Source organism: Euleptes europaea, chromosome 2 (assembly GCF_029931775.1).
Source record: "Euleptes europaea isolate rEulEur1 chromosome 2, rEulEur1.hap1, whole genome shotgun sequence".
In the NCBI taxonomy this organism is placed as follows: domain Eukaryota; kingdom Metazoa; phylum Chordata; class Lepidosauria; order Squamata; family Sphaerodactylidae; genus Euleptes; species Euleptes europaea.
In genome coordinates, this window is record NC_079313.1 from 65,272,419 (window position 1) to 65,291,885 (window position 19,467).

Genomic DNA, 19,467 nt, shown 5'->3' on the forward strand with positions numbered 1-19,467 from the left:
GTATTAAAATTGGAAAAAGTAGCATTCAGTGTGTTTAAATAAAAAATACCATGACACCGCCCTCTATGTTGTTTTGTCCTAGTACTCCTAATTGCATTGGTAGTGCTTAATTCAGCAGTAATGCTGCAGCACTTGGCAAGCTTTTGTTCTGAAGCATTATGTTCCCTAAGGATGAACTGTCTTAATAAAAAAATGTATCTTAAAACTACAAAATAGTTTAATGGTCAGTAAATGAATTTGTTAATTATATGTTCTGTTCTGGAACTGAATCCCTATGTAGCTCCTTTCTTATTCCCAGTCATTTGAGCAAAAGTCAAGCTCCAAAAAATGCTGAATTATCCAGTGCATAATCCAGTTTCTAATTAAAAATTATAACTGTGGAATCCATGTCTAGATGTAATACGATTCTGAATTTCATGCTGGTGACTGGTAAGTGCAGCCCAGCAAATACACACAAGCCTTTGGCGCTCCAATGGAAACACAAGTTTCTGAAAAATGCTGAAGGTAAAGCCAGTAACTAGGGTAGTAAATTTTAAATATTTGCTTCCCAAAATTTATGCTAAATCAAAAATGCCAAGACACTTTGTATCATCACTGTTTATGGATGAAGAGCAGACTTCTCTGCTTGTCTCTGAAAATTCTGTATTCCTTTGTAATGCATTTTAGACAAGATATCAACCAAAACAGAAGAGACAAGTACAGCAAGAAACATGGTGATCAGTATTGCTAGGTCATGGAGGATGTGAATTAATTCTCCATTTCCCTCGTTTTTGACACTTCATTTTCATTATCTCATATTTTAACTCTGCAATAATTTTGGAGGACATTAACTCATAGGATTGCCATAAGTCAGAAGCAACTTGATGGAACTTACTTAAAATTTGGATTCAGGTCTAAAGGACCCAGATTTTTTCAGGAATCCTGGATATTCTTGATATGGGGGTTCAGAAATATCCAGGATTCCCGAAAAAATTCAGGTCCATTAGATCTGAATCCAAATCCCCCCCCTTTTTTTTGCACACTCCTAGCCCTTGTGCCTCATTAGGACTCTGCCCATGAAGACATCACTCAGGTATCATTTTCATTCATAGCAAATCACATCCTACACATAAATCAAAACCTCTAATGTTTGGTTCTGACCTAAAACAGAAGCTTTTTTCCCTCTCTCATAATACTAGAATGTGGGATTATCTGCTGAAGCTATAGGGAGAGAGATTCAAAACTGATAAAAGGAAGTATTTCTTCACACAACGCATAGTTAAATTGTGGAACTCTCTGCTCCAGGATGTGGTGATGGCTGCCAATTTGGAAGGCTTTAAGAGGAGAGTGGACATTTTCATGGAGGAGAGTGGGAATTTATGGCTGCTAGTTAAAATGGATACTAGTCATGATGCATGCCTATTCTCCCCAGGATCAGAGGAGCATGCTGAATATATTAGGTGCTGTGGAACACAGGCAGGATGGTGCTGCTGCAGTTGTCTTGTTTGTGGGCTTCCTAGAGGCACCTGGTTGGCCACTGTGTGAACAGGCTGCTGAACTTGATGGGCCTTGGTCTGATCCAGCATGGCTTTTCTTATGTTCTAATGTACTTCCTTGCAAAAGAGAATTAAATATATGTTCTAACAGCAAAGTTGGCCAAATCTGAGAATACATAAAAACCCCAGGTTTGCAGAAAAATCTGAAATTAAACAAAAATACATTAGGGGGCTAAAAAACCCCAAAATGATAAAAGGAGTGCTTGTAGCTTTAAGAAACAGATTCCCTCAGTGGCTGTTGCTAGGCAACCACAACAGGCTTGGTTTCTGTCAGTAAAAGTGGGGGAGGGCTCTTTCCAGGTATATTTTGGCCTTTTGAGGGAGGACTCATTGGGGACAGGCACAGCAGCAACCACTAGGCAACTTGCTACCACCCAACTTGCATGCTTTATCTAGGCCTGGCCGCTTGCTACTGTTCAACAGCAGCCTCCACATGAATGCCAGTGTGGTGTAGTGGTTAGAGTTTCAGACTAGGACCTCAATTTCCCATTCTATTGTGGAAACTGACTGGGTGAACTTATCCCAGTTTCACATTCTCAGCCTCATTTACCTCACAGGCAGGGGGAAATACCATTAAGAGCATTTGGATGCCACCTGGTGGGCCAATGACCTCCCCCACACCTGGGCCAGCTAGCTCTCTGACAGAAGAGCTGAGCACAACCAACCCAAGCCCTGTGCAAGGCAGGGCCTAGCCAGCCTGAGGCAAGGCAAGGATGACTGAGCCCAGCCTACTGGGCTGAGACACGATTCAGGGAAATTGGCAATACCCAGCCCCACCTGGCCCTTAAATTATGTTAACAAAACATGACGGGAAGAGTGCTTTCATTACATAACAGCTATTTAGCTGTCAAGTAAAAGTAATTTTAGAGACTAATTTATAAACAGAAAAGATTAAAATATAGGACAAGTATCTTTTGAAGTATATGCGAAAAACAACATCACTGTAACCTACTTTTTGGTCTCTTTCTTCCACAATTAGAAAGAGCAAGTTGTTGTGGACCATATTAGTTAATATATTGAGGTCTAGGAGAAGATTTGCAAAGGGTTAAAAAAACCTGTGTTTCAGTCTGCCTGCTTCCATATTTTTTAATCAGCTCTGTAAATTTAAATTACAATGAAATGAGGTAAAATTGCAGCAGGATTTCTTTAGAGGGCTTTTGAACAGGCCATGTCCCAAAGTGCTGTAAAGAGACCAGTGCAAAATATTATAGATCAGCTATCTTCACTTTCAAAGTATTTCACTTTAGGAGAATTGTGAGACACATGAATTAATCTGTTGTCTCATAAGCACTACTGGAAAAGATTGCTTTGTTTTCTGGATACATGGGACATGTTTAATGGTTCCTCCTTATTAATGTGTTTACTAAAAAGGAGATATATCAAGGCTTCAGTTTTAGATGGATTGTAAGTATGTTTATAATCAACTAATTGCAGTAAGATGTGTCTGCTATCAAATGTACTTAACAACTCTCTTTTCCTCCTGGTGAATTGGAAGATTCGTAAGCCACAAGAATAACCACTATATAAAATGGACCTGCTAGTTAGCTTTAATTGCAGAAAGAAAAATAAGCCTTTGGAGAGGAAAGCACAACAGAACAGCTTAAGGAAGAAGAAGAAGATTTAACACAATAAATTGAACCGTCTACTGCAACTGCTTCAGATTTTGTTCACAAACAGTTTTTTGTTTTACCACATGTACATGTCTAAACTGAACACAGGAAAATGAAGCTAAATGGGTACTTTCTGAATTCATCTGTCAAATTATGGTTTGTTTGTGACAAAAATGAGCTGGGTGTCCTCAGGCTCATGCATTCCCTTCCCATGCTGTGATTGAACCCTTCTGGATGTAGAAATAACTGCAATTTGTTGGGATGTCTAAACGGCATTTTTACAAACTGAAGTTTGTTCTTTGCCAGTAACAAGGATGTTGAATCAAATTACCCATGGTTTGTTTGATTTATTACGTTTATTTATTACAATTATTTATTAAATTATTTTTGATCTTGTCTCAGTCACTGCCTGAAAAGGGCTTTAAGTCAAGGCAATAGACACAACTTTCTACCTAAAGTTCTATATCTCATTTAGGCCTAGTAATTCACAAATGTGCCTAACACAGTGCAGAACCACAAAGTATAGTTTGGCCTTGTAAGATGAGAGATAATTTGCTACGAGAGGCTAAAGATATACCAAACCAGGAGGAAGACTTCTGTGAACAATGTTGTGACTTAAACAATTTTATAATAAGGGTGAGATTGGTCCCGGAAAGGGGATAATGGGGAGACCTAAAAGACAGCAGGGAGACATGAGATCCAATTGGGCCCAGCAAAGGAGACCAGCTGGTTGCTATCCTCAACCTTAGGCCTGGTGGAACATCTCTGTCTTGAAGCCCTGAAGAACTGAGCTAGGTCTCACAAGGCCCAGGTCTCACTCAACAGAGAGTTCTATTCCCTGGTCGAGAATAGCCAGATAGTTCTTGAACCAGGGACCACCAGGAGATTGTTTCCAGAGGAGCGCAATCCTCTTTGGTGGGTGTAGCAGGAAAGGCAGTCTCACAGGTATGACGGCACCAACACCATTCTCCTCTTCTCCATTTTACCCTCAAAATAACTACCCTGTGAAATAGGCTGCGAGTGAGAACTGGCCTAAGGTCACTAAGCAAACATGGCTTACACTAATGATTCCACAACCACCAGAGAACATGCAGTCCACACAGCAAAGCATTTTAAAAATAAATTGTGATTGTAATTGGGTTCCATTTCATAACTGTGAGTTCACATATTTTACCTGGTATGCACTGCAATTAATGAAAAACCTCTTCTATGCATACAGGAATCTCCCCACACTTAATTTATTCTGTTGCTGTCATTCTCTCAAGACTCCAGCAGTGAATTTTGGAATTGGTAGGACTACATGTGCTATATATGGATGTGTTTGTCACACACATATTTTATTTAATTCATTTATACCCTCCTTTCTCCCCAATGACTTATATTGTTCGCCTCTATTTTATCCTCACAACAACTATGTGAGATAGGTTAGACTGAAAATGTGTGACTGGCCCAACGTCACCCAGCAAGCTTCCATGGCAGAGTGGGGATTCAAACCTGGGTCTCCTAAGATCCTACTCCAATATTCTAACCACTACACCATGATGGCTCACCACTTCAGCACTCCACATATAGAGAACCAGACAACAGTTTATGGAAAGTGAGATTTTGTTCAGACATTTTCCAGAAAGATGGGTGTTTGTAAAAGTCTTAAAAATCACTGTGTAAGTATTTGTGTTCTATTTGTGCTATCCAGTTTCATTAAAATGTCATACTTCTAGTAGACATTATACTTTCAGTGGCTTCCAATCTTACAAAAGTTCTTGATTCACTTCTGGAATGTCTTCTTTGCCCATTATGTGTGTACCAGCTACAGCTGGATACCCATTTGGACACATATCCGCTGCTCAATATATATATTAAAAGACAAAAATTGCCAGTAATCATATATAATTTGATTATTCCACCAATTTCCACTGATTCCCTCCTCAGGACTTGGGAGAGGCCTGGTACTCAGTACTGTTGAGGACCATCACACACACACACATGCACACAAAAAGCAGTCCTGCTCTTAACTGTGTGCTACCACTGCCCAACTACAAACACAGGAAGATGGCACACTGACATGGTTTCCCCCATCCTAATGGCATACGATTAACAAATATTGATTTAAAGTATGACACCTGACAGCTTTTGAAGGCTCTTTCTAGTACAAATGTTATGTTATGATCCAGAACAGATAAAATCAAACTCTGGCACTGAAATTACAATGCCTTTTAATGAAGATGTGGAGTAAGGCAATGATTCCCAAAGTGTGGCCTTTATCAGTTTGACAGAGTTGAGATACTGTGGTAAATAATGTAACATGTTTTAGGAAAGAGACATAACATGGCTGTCATCTAGACACTGATTCTAAATGTCCTTCTTGAAGGTGGAAAAAATAAATAATCCCTGAAAAACCTATAGACATTCTGACTATGGCAAGCTCATGATGGAGCTCAGAACTATACCCAATGATTTGCTGAAAAACCTTTACTGGTTTCTCTGTTGGAGAAAAGTCACTTTCTGAGGAGACAGTTTGAAGCACAGAAATGGCCAGTGCGTCTCTCCAGATTTGCCACTTTTCATGACACAGTTTTGCCCTTCCAGCTATTTTGACACCATGAACTTCGAGATGCATATTTACCCTCAAAACACTTCTAGAATTCTGCAAGGGGAATGCACTTTATGGGGTGGAGAGTAACATCAGAACAGCAGCACATGGGGAAAAGCTGAATACCCTTAACACTTCCACCACTTCAAATCACACCTCTAATAAAAGCACAGTCTGGGATTGGTTGCTTGCATTTGCATGCAATGTTTAATTCTGACCTGTGTGTCAAATGTTCATAATATGGCAGAAGTAAGAGTTGTTTGACAGCGGAATCAGCTACCTATGGAGGTGGTGAGCTCCCTCTCACTGGTAGTCTTTAAGCAGAGGCTGGACAAGCACTTGTCAGGGATGCTCTAAGCTGATCCTGCACTGAGCAGTGGGTTGGACTAGATGGCCTGTATGGCCGCTTCCAACTCTATGATTCTATAAGTATGTCTAGTATGCAGTGGATGCACGTGGACACATGTCCATAACATGAAAGTTAGCGTGCCTTGCAATTACAACAGGGAAGAGAACGTTTCAAGGAGGCTTCGGCTGCTCTTGTGTATGTTTGGCAGATTCATCTGTAAAAGCAATTTCTATAACACTAAGGCAAAAATAATAAAAAGTTAATACAAAAAAATAACAACAGCCCCAAGATGGTGATGCAGTAGCCGTCAACTACATACAACTTAAGCTACAGAACTGTCAATTCAGATCCTTCTGAAGCAACATATAACTAATGCACACATGAAAATATTAATCCCAGCATTTACAGACAATATCTGAACCAATATAGAACTAATACATAAACAAAAATATTAATCCCAGCATTTACAGACAACATTCTGGAATGTATAAGAGCACTTACAGAAAGCAATTGTTAACAGCATAATACGTTTTCCTTCCTAGTGTAGATTATTTACACTTCATGTTCCTAGGAGTCCCAGTCTCAAAAACAACTACGCAATGAAGATGCCTTTTAGACACTGGAAATTGATAAATAAGCAGTGTGGTTTTGTGTTCTCTTTAGAATTTTACAGCTTTGCCGGTTGGCTAAATCAGATGTTCTTGACACACTTTCTTTGCAGTATGATAGCATTATTGTTACTCATGGTACTGCTAAAAGATGCAATTTGAAACAAATATTCACTTTCTATAAGAACAACTCTAGAACAGCCTCAGGCATACATGAATGGTATACTATAGTTTGCCCTCTCCCTGGCAAATGCCTACGCAGCCCCTCTCTCAGCCTGTTATGTCATATCTCTAATTGCAAGTCACTGCAGTGATGCTAAGTGTTTCTCCGCGATAAAGTGCCAGCTTCACTAAAAGAATTCCTTCTCTGCAATCATCCAAAGCCATTTCTCCATGCAAAGCACAAAGCAGATGCTACAGAATCATGGTTTGTGAAGTTGTACACTTGCAATATTTGACAAAGGTTTGTAGTAAAAAAAGAGGGCTATATCAAGCTGTCACTGGCAGATCTTTTACAGCATTAAACCTAAGATTTCTGTGCACGCACCTCTCTCACACGCGCATAAACCTTCCCCCGTTCTAAATACTTGGACCCCAGTCATTGCATGAACATAGATAGCAAAAAGATAAGCCAGGAATAAGCAAATCACACCTCACAGCAGTGCTGTAACATTGTATCACACTTCACAGAAAATAACATGCTTGTTTACTCACATTCTGTTGCCTCATGCAATAAAAAAATGCTGAATGTTGAGATTTCAACAACTGCTCTTTATTGTATTCTAAACATTTACCTAGCAGACACTTAGTAGGCAAAATATAAAAGAAAAACCATCTGCTATCACAGCTTAGGGATGTTTGGCTAAGAATTTAAAAAGTTGGGTCATCTTCACCAATTACCACAGAATTCTGAGCACTGAGACAGCCTATCAATACCTTGACAGTTTCACAAGCTGATTCAAATAATTACATCAATTTAGCCAACGCGTTAAAAAAAATACTAGCAAAATTCATATTATCTTTCTACATATAGATAATGCAAAAGAAAAAAAAACAATTATGCTATTATTGTTGTTCTTTCCCCCCCTCCTTAGTAGTTGTTGATGAAATGGTGAAAATGAGTGGCTGGAAGTGAGTACAATACATGTAGACAGATACTTGAATACATACCTGGGAAACCCCCTTGTACCATTGCTGTATCAGTATGAACTTCAAGGTATCTGCATTCCTGACAAACATTCAAATGCTGCGAGCGGCTCTAATCCTCATCACACACACACACGCAAACACTCAGAGACAGAGAGGCTCAGGGCTGACGACCTTGGGCCTGTCTGAGAGATTCCCCTCTCCTTAAGGGCAAGCTGTCGGTTCTCTTTCTATTAATGCATGTGATCAATTACACCTCATTTCAAGCTTATCCCCACAAGCGGACAGTTACATCTGGCAGCAAAACTGCCAGCACAACTATGCAGGGAAAAGCAAATCCCTGGTTTCCCCCATCCGACCCACTGACGCTCGACTGCTTGCTGCTACTGCTCGTGCTGCTGCTACTGTGCTGTTGCACTGCCAGAGATCACTAATATTCGAATGGCACTCCCGTCCCCAAAATGTACGTCAATTCAACACAACACTGTATCTGTCTTTCTCAGCTAGCTACAGCCGATACTTAACGGTCCACTCTTAATTGCAGAAAAATGGTTTATAACATCCAGTCACATATATTTATAGATGCATTTTCTAGTTCAAATCATCAGTGAATGTCTGGCAGCCAAGCAGACTTGCTCAACTATTACCCTTCAGCATTCACATTAACGGAGATGTAACCACAAGATAACGTTTATAACCCCAGAAACAAAACTGTGCTGTTTTGCAACATTCAGGTCTAAAAGCTGCTCGTTACTTGCATGTTATTAAAGACAAATTAGGAAAAACTAAACCTTTCAAGCATTTAAAGTTGCTCCTTTTTTAGCAATTAAAAATCACAAAAGCCTAAGGGAAAGAAATCTAACAGTGGAAATTGCCAAACTCATTAGTTTTTCTAAGCGATCATTTTTGTTTCCTCCTAAAAAGCATCTTCTATGCATTCTTTCTGATGTCCATGGATATGTGCATATCTACAGATACACCATCTGTTCAGCACATTAACAGGGAGCACCATCAATTCCAAATGGTTCTTTGAGAAGGCATATTCAGTGTTGCAGCTCTGCACCAACAACTGGAAAAAGCCACGAAAGTATTTTATATATATACACACACACATCAGTATGAAAGCTTGTGAAGTAGGACAGAAATGTATTGCAGCATTCCTTTGTCCTTCAGGTGGCAACCCCATAGGGTTTTCAAGGCAGGAGATGTTCAGAGGTGGTGTGCTATTGCATACCTCTGCATAGAGAACCTGGATTTTCTTGGTGGTTTCCCATCCAAATACTGACTACAGCCGAGCCTTTTGAGATCTGATGTGATCAGGCTAGCCTGGGCCATCCAGGTCAGGGCCTAATATTTGACTATATATAAAAATATTTTACTATATTATCACATCATCAAAATATAGTAATATTTTACTATATTATCATTGCAAGGTCCAATTGGTTATCTTTATGGGTTAATTATGAAAAACTGGAATTACCCACAGTTGAACAATCATTTGTTGCAACTCTCTTAATAAGCTGGTTCACTTTGAAAAACCCTGAAAGATATATTTATTATAGAAATGATAGTCATATTAACTGTATAATGGAAACCTGGACTAAGTTTAATAGAAAGTTATCTCTTTGTTTGTCCCAATTTCTGTTGGCAGTGAGAGAACGTGAACCTAGGGGAAGATGGAATTCAGATTGTTCATGATGGGAAAGATCTGGACTTGATTGGTATTGGGATTTAGTAAAAGACAAAAATATAGTTCAGTAGAGTCATGTATCCGATCATAACACTAGAGGTATACCGGTATTTCAATAGTTACAAATAAAACATTTGCCTGTTGCAAGAATTCATAAAGGGAAACTTGGAAGGGATTTGGTTCTCCTCAAAATTCTCATTGCTTCAAAAAGTAATGGTTCTCTTTCTTCATTTTATAGCTTGTTACGTACTAAAGTCTGGGATTCAGCTCAGGAATATTTAAGGAAATGGCAATGCGCTTTAGGGTATGAGATTAGGGTATGAGTGATGGACTCTGATCTGGTGAACTGGATTTGTTCCCCCACCCCTACACATGAAGCCAGCTGGGTGACCTTGGGCTAGTCACACTCTCTCAGCCCCACCTACTTCACCGGGTGTCTGTTGTGGGGAGGGGAAGGGAAGGTGACTGTAAGCCGGTTTGAATTGCCATATAAAAACCAACTCTTCTTCTTCTAATAGAATTTGGAATTCTTTGTTAACTTTTGGTCTTTTATTTTCCATTAGTCTTTGTTTAAGAGAGAATGCTATGAAAATGCTTCATCACTGGCGCCTCCCCCTGGTTAGATTGGCAAGAATGTACCATGGCATCAGTAATCACTGCAGGTGCTCTAATGAACCCCATACTGATTTTATACATATGTGGTGGAAATGTATTAGAGCAATGAAATATTGGAGGATGGTATCTATAAAGGAACTAGAGTTAATCTTGAAAGTACACCAGAATTATGCTTGTTAAAATATGCAGCCTCTATTCCAAAGAAGCTTTGTGTGATAACATCTTTTGTTATAACTGCCGCTAGATTAACCCTAGCTAAGGTATGGAAACATAAGAAAATACCAATTAGAAAAACGGTTTAAGATAAAATTAAATAGTTTTATTTATATGTAAAGCTTTAAAAATGTTGTTTTTAGAATTGACTGAACTGGGCAAGGAGTTTTAAGTCAAATTGAGCATATAATATGAAAATATAGCTTTTATTACTTTTTTCTCTTTTGGCTTGTATAAATAATTTGCTTATCTGTACTTTGCTTACAAACAAAAATAATAAGAGTTAAAGAACAGCAAAAACTCAAACACCAGCCTCCTTGGTAATAATTTTTATTTTTATGTCACCACTAAGGGACCAAGTACATTTTCAAAGAAAGTCACATAAGCACCACACATTATTTAAATGTACGAAAGTCCACATTTACTAGAAAGCATCCTTTAAGTTATTTTTCCTGGTGCACATCTTGAACAGCAACACTTACTGGTGACTGCAGTGACATCTATTGGAGAGGCAGTGTTTGACTTCTGGCTCCTCTTCACCTTATGACAGCAGTGTACACTCCTATTTTTTGCAACAATCAACTTGCTTTCTTTTTTCTTCCTCTTGCAGAGCTACATGCCTAAGTAACCCCCCAGAGACACTCTCTCCAGTAACTGCACAGGGCAGTCAATACAAGTCAAAGCTTCAACATGCCCATCATTTTAACAAATTCATACAAGGATTTAACACACCATTATATAGTTTTTTTATTATATCGAGGCAGAAAAATTTCCAGCTTTCTCTTACAGTACAAAGTATGTCTTAGAAACAGCATAACTGTCATCAATAATAAGGGGTCAGATCATAAGTCTTCTTCTGCCTGTGCAAGGCATGGTGGTGAATTTCCTGATCCCCCTCTCCCATTTGCAGACACCCTAATCGCATACTACACAGCTCCCAAGCTCCAGGAGCTACAATTGAGGGTTCACAGAAGGCTGCAGGGAGTTAGTTGTTCTGCTCATTGTCCTTAGGATGCGGAATAATAATTTTGTCCAGCTAGTTCAAGGCACTTGCTCTTACAAATTCAAGGCAGCTTTGTCCCTGCCCTTCGAGCAATTAAGAGGCTGAGAGATGGAGACTGTCCTGAGTTTCCCAGTAAGCTTTGAACCTGATCAAGGATTTGAATTTGAGCCCTCTATGTTCAGAACTGCAGCTACTACATTACACTGATGTTGCGACAACTGATAGAGGAGCTTCTTTCCACAAACACTATGTTTTGTGATCTCACTGTCCAGGAATTTAAGGAGTTCCTTTGGAAGAATGGAATTAAAACACATTCAAACATCTCCCTATCATCCAGCTTCAAATGGCTTAGCTGAGAGAGCTGTCAGAACGTTCAAAGAAGGAATGAAAAAGATGACTAACGGGACTTTGGAGACCAGGCTGGCTCTATTTCTTTTGAAATACAGAATCACACCGCCCCCAACCACCACGGTGGTGAGCCCAGCCCAGTTGTTGATGGGAAGGAGATTAAGGACCCACCTAGATTTAATGTGTCCCAATATAGAAGAGGGAGTGCAAAGGAAACAGAATATTCTTAAAGGTAAGCATGATTAGAATCATAGAATCATAGAGTTGGAAGGGACCACCAGGGCCATCAAGTCCAACCCCCTGCACAATGCAGGAAATTCAGAACTACCTCCCCCCTCCACACCCCTAGTGACCAGAAGTTGGCCAAGATGCCCTCCCTCTCATCATCTGCCTAAGGTCACAGAATCAGCATTGCTGACAGATGGCCATCTAACCTCTTCTTAAAAACCTCCAGGGAAGGAGAGCTTACCACCTCTCGAGGAAGCCTGTTCCACTGAGGAACCGCTCTGTTAGAAAATTCTTCCTAATGTCTAGACGGAAACTCTTTTGATTTAATTTCAACCCGTTGGTTCTGGTCCGACCTTCTTGAGCAACAGAAAACAGCTCGGCACCCTCCTCTATATGACAGCCCTTCAAGTACTTGAACATGGTTATCATATCCCCTCTCAGTCTTCTCCTCTTCAGGCTAAACATACCCAGCTCCTTCAACCTTTCCTCATAGGACTTGGTCTCCAGACCCCTCCAGACCATGCTAAGAATAGAGACTTGGGACATGTCCAGAGGGTGGAGTTCAGGTTCCAGTTAACTCTTTACTACACTATGTGAGCACTTTAAGTTTTAAGAAGATCCAGAACTATGAGAATGACAGGGAAGCCTGTTAATAAGAAGCTGGGACAAATCATGCAGTAATTCCTGAGACGCTTTAAAATAGCATCCACATCAGGCTTGCTCACTGATCTAAGCAACAAGATGACTCTCATCATAGACCACCCCTCACATTTGTTATTGCTTCACCCACAACTGACATATTGATCTGACACACTACTGTACTATATGTTCTTTTGGTTCTTAGGAGCAAAAGGGGGGAAATGGAGAAATGGCAGAGATGATGCTACAGGGAAGAACTGAAGATGGGGGGAGCCTAGAGAGGTTCCATCATTATCCTTCCCCCATTCATGGAACAACAGGATGCTGTGATTCAAAATTTAGGTTCTTTCCCCTCTCCCTGAATTTTTGCAATTCTTTATTTCTTATTCACCCCTACCTTTACCACATCTTATTCAGCCTTGCTGCTCAGAAACCTTATTCTATAGCCACACTCTCATCAATCCTTTCATGTCTTTTGCGATGTGCATGTTTCACTCCACTGAAATTCAAAAGTGAATGAAGAACTATGAATGACAGGGGAGGAGTTATGTACAATAGCCTTCTGCTCTTCATTCCAGTGTCATTTGTATGAAATGAATCCACACCACAGTCTAAGCACAGCAATAACATGCTTGTGTATCTGCGATTTGAACGGACATGGTTTATAATGATTCAAATGGGGAAAATCCAACAAGCCAATCATAAAACTTTAACAAGAGAACTTGAGGGCACCCAATGAAGTTAATGGGCAGGAGATTCAGGATGAACAAAAGGAAATACTTCTTTACACAACCAGTGATTAAAACATGGCATTCACTGCCAGAGGTTATAATGATGGCCGCAGGCATAGATGACTTTAAAATGGACAGATTAGTGGAGGATGGATCTATCAGTGGCTACTAGCCATGGTGACTAAAGGGAACCTCCAAATTCAGAGGCAGTAAACCTCTGAATGCCAGTGGCAGGAGGCAACATTGGCCTCTATGCCGTGTTGCTGCCCCTCCAGAGTAACTGGTTAGCCACTGTGTGAGAGACAGCATGCTGGACTTGATGTCCCACTGGTCTGATCCAGCAAGGCTCTTATGCTTTTATGAATATGGCATAATTCAGAAGCAAAATTAAACCAAGAAATGGTGTGGTTCTCTAAACGTAAAGAGTGGTTCACATATGATTCAGGTTTAAGGGCTAAAATATTATTTGGCCATTAGAGTGAGGGGAAAAAGTATTTGATCCCCTGCTGAATTTGCCCGTTTGCCCTCTGACGAAGAAATGACCAGTCCATAATTTTAATGGTAGGTCTATAGTAGCTGTGAGAGACAGAATAACAACAGGAAAACCCCCAGAAACCCAGAAGACAAAAGTCAGAGATTGATATGCATTATAATGAGTGAAATAAGTATTTGATCCCTTTGCAAAAGATGACTTCGTACTTGGTGGCAAAACCGTTGTTGGCAATTACAGGGGTCAGACGTTTCTTGTAGGTGGCCACCTGGTTTGCACTCATCTCAGGAGGTATTTTGTCCCACTCCTCTTTGCAGATCCTCTCCAAGTCAGTAAGATTTTGAGGCTGATGTGTAGCTACTCGAACCTTCAGCTCCCTCCACAGATTTTTGATGGGATTAAGGTCTGGAGACTGGCTAGGCCACTCCAGGACCTTAATGTGCTGCTTCTTGAGCCACTCCTTTGTTGCCTTGGCCGTGTGTTTTGGGTCATTGTCATGCTGGAATACCCATCCTCGATCCATTTTCAATGCCCTGGCTGAGGGAAGGAGGTGCTCACCCAAGATTTGACGATACATGGCCCCGTCCATCATTCGATGCGGTGAAGGTGTCCTGTCCCCTTAGCAGAAAAACGCCTCCAAAGCATAATATGTCCCCCTCCATGTTTGACGGTGGGGATGGTGTTCTTGGGGTCGTAGACAGCATTCCTCCTCCTCCAAACACGGCAAGTTGAGTTGATGCCAAAGAGCTCGATTTTGGTCTCATCTGACCGCAACACTTTCACCCAGTTCTCCTCTGGGTCATTCAGATGTGCATTGGCAAACTGCAGACAGGCCTGTACATGTGCTGTCTTGAGCAAGGGGACCTTGCGGGCTCTGCAAGATCTTAGTCCTTCACAGCGTAGTGTATCACCAACTGTTTTCATGGTGACTATGGTCCCAGCTGCCCTGAGATCATTGACAAGTTCCCCCCATGTAGTTCTGGGCTGCTTCATCACCGTTCTCATGATCATTGCAACTCCACGAGATGAGATCTTGCATGGAGCCCCAGACCGAGGGAGGTTGACAGTTAGGATTAGGGTTGTCACCTTCTCACCAAGCTGCTCGGCAATAGTCTTGTAGCCCAGTCCAGGTCTACAATCTTGTCCCTGACATCCTTGGACAGCTCTTTGGTCTTGGTCATGGTGGCTAGTTTGGAATCTGATGGATTGATTGCTTCTGTCGACAGCTAACCCTAATCTGGCTGGTTGATAGGGGATCAAATACTTATTTCACTCATTATAATGCACATCAATCTCTGACTTTTGTCTTCTGGGGTTTTTCCTGTTGTTATTCTGTCTCTCACAGCTACAATAAACCTACCATTAAAATTATGGACTGGTCATTTCTTTGTCAGAGGGCAAACGGGCAAATTTAGCAGGGGATCAAATACTTTTTCCCCTCACTACGTAAGAAAGCCTTGGAAAAACTTGTAACCCGTGGTTCTTCTGCAGAAGAGTAGACTGAAACATCATTACACAGATACACCACCCATTTTTACTTGCTCTGAAAATAAGTTTTCTTTACTATTTGGGACAGAACTTTTAGAATATTGTCCACCATCAGTTTTAAGAAACTGCAGTTTAATACATTTTGTGAAACTTAGGTAGCCTATCAAAAACTGAGATCTCTCATCACTTTAACAAATTTTAATTATGGTCCCATAAACATGGATGCTACTATTGCCTGCTACTTCATAGCAGAGTCACAGACGAACAGCAACCCATAACACAGCAATATTAGTAAAACATCACATCATTTACCGTCTGTATAGAAGTCCTCTTCTTCCTCCTCTGTCTCCTCAGAGCTGGACTCTTTTGGTCCTTTGTAAGGAGGTGGTAATTTCATGGGTGGTGGTGCTCCACTTTTCTTCTTAAAAAAAGAAGAAAAGAAAACAGGATACATAAGACCTTCAGAATTATTGTCCATTGCTTGACACGAAGAGCCTACAGTTATATAAACATATTTTTGATGTACATACTGTCTCCAAATGAAGCTTCAACATTAGTAGGGTTTTTGATTTCTTTTTAAAAAACGCTCAAAAACATTTTTTTAACAAGAGCAGAATGTAAGGAAAATGGATTTCAGACTAGGCTGCTTAAGAAATAGAATGCTTAACAAGGCACATAACAGACCACACAAATTAAAACATCTCTGTTTGACAGGAACTACAATCCATTTTTCTTTATGTAACTCTATTTTCTACACACTTTACAAAAAAGAACACTGAACACATTAAACTGCATAGGCATTAATAACTACAATATTTTACTCAGATCTTAGGTGCAGTTTTTAAAAGTCTATTTATTATAATTTTGAATGAAATTTTATTACCTCACACAGATAAAGACATTTGCGATAGTGATGCATATAGTGGTGCATATCCAACCTAAAGAGTTCTGCTGCAGGTCACATCCAAGCATCGGTTTGTCTGGCTCGGACTAACTGAATCATTCTTTAGCTGCACTGTTTTACTAAATTACGCCCAATTGCATCCCATGCAATCACAGCTCTAATAGCAAGATGCACTTTAGCAAACAAATGTTGAGGCCGGATGCCATGAGAGCAACAGAAATGGCCAGAAAATCCTTCTGCAATACAGAGTTAATATCAAGGATCCACATGTCATGTTAGGAGGATATTGCTCCACATGCATATAGGAAAAGCCAAACCTATACGATAATCTTTTAAATCTATATTTATACTATTTCACATAATTCCTATCAGCTACATGAGACGTGGAAGCTAAATACAAAACTGCTGATAAAACAAGCAGCCACTGATCTGCAACTGTGATCCAAAATTATTCTGCTCTCATAAAATACATTCTTTCCAGTTGATAGTGGTGCATCTACTATGAAACTAATGAAGCCTAAGCTTCAGGGCTCCTAATCCCAGAGGGGCCCTGAAGCACTTTTTTTTTATGAGTGAATTTTTCAACAAAATTGATGGAGTTTTTTTATGTCTGTTATTAAAATAAGGCTATTTTAGTGATAGAATCATAAGCCAATGTGTTGAAGTACTTAATACTGACATCAGAATATACTCTAATACCCATTTCATATGACCTCAAAATGTCTCCATAATTGGTCAAATTTCAAAATTTTCTCAGGGCCTTGCAGCACCCAATCCCCCAGCTGTATGGGCTCACTAAGCTCACCAGAATCTATTCATAGCCTACATTTTGGCAGCTGGATCCTTGAATCCTTCGTTGGTGCACGGCTTAATAGTTCTATCGCTCAGCCCTTAAGCTTGAGCCAATCGGAACCATAAAAAGACATCTGAATTTTCAATTCAGGCTGCACTCGTCTCGCTTGTGCATTTTAACAGCAAAAATCAGATTTTCACCTCTTTGTGAGCCCCCTCTGATGACCTTCTACCTGTCTATTGGAGAATGAACCAATACATCTCCCATAGAACAACCCCACTGAAGAAGATAACAGCGGTTACCCAGACCTTGTTGCTGGTGGGAAGGGGCTCACTGTTTGGCCCATTTTCTAGAACTCCACCCCACCATCTTGTTCTCCACCATTTGGGCCTCGAGGCCCTTGTAAGGGCAGCGAGGCCCTTTGTTTTGTTTTTAAATATTTGTTTTATTTTTCTTCATTTAATATATCCATAAAAACAATATAATAATAATAATAATAAAGAGAAAAACAAATAGTATTTCTAATTTAACAATCAAATGATTTCCCCTCTCCCTCTTCCATCTAAAATTAAATTGTATAATCTTTTGCTAATGGAACTAATCCCAATATTATTTTAATTAATCTGTTCTTGTCATATCCAACATTATTAAATCAATACCTAATATAAAAATTAACACAAAGTATGATTAAGGGATTAGATCAATGAGTATCCTTTAAATGGTCCCGTTAAAAAATAATTTTCACAGTACATTTTCCAAGCCTCCCATTCCCCCCAAAATTGTTCATTATGATTCTGATTTATCAAAGCTGTAAGCTTCGCCATCTCGGTCAATTCCAGCATCTTTTTTATCCAGTCTTTTTTGTCTGGTATCTCAACTGTCTTCTATTTAGCTGCATATATCAATCGAGCAGCCGTGGTGGCATAAATCAAAAAAGTTCTATGAGTGAAAATGGTATCCGGTATCATACTCAATAGCATCATTTCAGGTGTTTTAGGGATATTTTGTTGTAGAATCAACCTTATTTCATTATATATCATCTCCCAAAATTTCTTAGCTTTTTCACAAGTCCACCACATATGATGAAAAGATCCTATTTCTTTGTTGCATTTCCAGCAATTTGGTGACACTGAAGCATACAATTTTGCTAATTTCTTTGGTGTTAAATACCATTTATACATCATTTTGTATACATTTTCTCTTAGTAGTTGCGAACAAATAAGTTTCAGGTCTCTCATCCAAAGCCTTTCCCATTTTTGTAACATTATATCATGACCCAGCATTTGTGCCCAACTAATCATGGTAGGTTTTATTCGTTCTTGTTCACAATAAAGTTCTAACAATAATTTATACATCTTGGAAATAAGATGATCATTTGTATCCAGCAAAGATTTCTGTAAAATTGATTTAGTTTTAGAAAATCCTGTTTTGCAGCAAGGCCCTTTGGACCTTGTTGGATGTTGCCCTATCATTGCTGGTTGCAAAGAGGCCCCCATGACAGTTCAAGCTTCAGGGTCCCAAAAATGTAGGACCACCACTGCCAGTTGATAACAAAAATGCATAAAAAGAATAAAATAGGTAAATATCAATAATAAGTTTCATAACAAAATTACACAGAAGCACTCTAGAGAAGTTCAGGAGCTAGAAGGCAACACGTTATCTGGAGGAATGGCTTCTCCCAGAAGTGATCATGATTTTAAGAATAAAGGCTAATTCATTAATTAAGTCAAAAGGTTTTCTTTTGAATCATGAGTTTTTCCTCACAGTGATGTTAGGCTTAATATTTTACCTTTGGCCCTCATTCAAATACCATTTTCAAATGCACAGTGAAGACTGTCTCCATTTTGAGTCAATCAATTGTAATCTTAAATGAATTATACACTTAATTGTTTCTATCATATTTTTCTCCTACCCTCTTCAAGGAATTCAGGGTAGTGTACATGGCATTCTCATTCTCCAGATAATCATCATAACAATCTCATAAGGTACTTTAGGCTTAAGAAACCATGACCAGTCCACCAGGGAACTTAGTGGCTGAATGTGGGTTCTGTGGTAACACATTATTTCTACAGAAAGAGGCTGTCTCGAATTGTGTTTTTAATAGCCCAAATGCAGGCTTCTTGAAATGTCTCCCCCAATGCCTTGAGAAGAAAGTTAACTGCGTTCCTGACTCACTTTCCCCCTAGCTTAGTTTTGTATGTGGTTTGACTAGATGAAAATCCTGATCCATATTAACAGCTGTATTTGAGCCTGGCCAGAAAACCAGTTCATCACACATTCCATCACACATATGCACTTGAAGTATTGTAACCATTCCCTCCTATCATATCGGGTAGGTTTCCTCCACTCAAAGTTTCCCCTTCCCTCACTATCAGTAGTTTGAGGCACTGATAGTGGTGACCGTGTGTGTGTGTGTGTGTGTGTGTGTTAGCAGCAGCCACACAAACCTCTATTCCACCCTGCCTGCTAACCAACTCTAGCCCTGTC

General features: G+C 39.8%; 1 protein-coding gene across 1 annotated transcript in view; it reads right to left on the bottom strand.

Annotated features, from left to right (window-relative positions):
* The window catches only part of PATJ (PATJ crumbs cell polarity complex component), a 205,154-nt gene that overhangs the window by 94,630 nt on the left and 91,057 nt on the right, over positions 1–19,467 (bottom strand). The window contains exon 27 of the mRNA XM_056844332.1: positions 15,596–15,701. Coding sequence (XP_056700310.1) covers positions 15,596–15,701 — 106 coding nt within the window. The remainder of the gene's footprint in view (positions 1–15,595; positions 15,702–19,467) is intronic.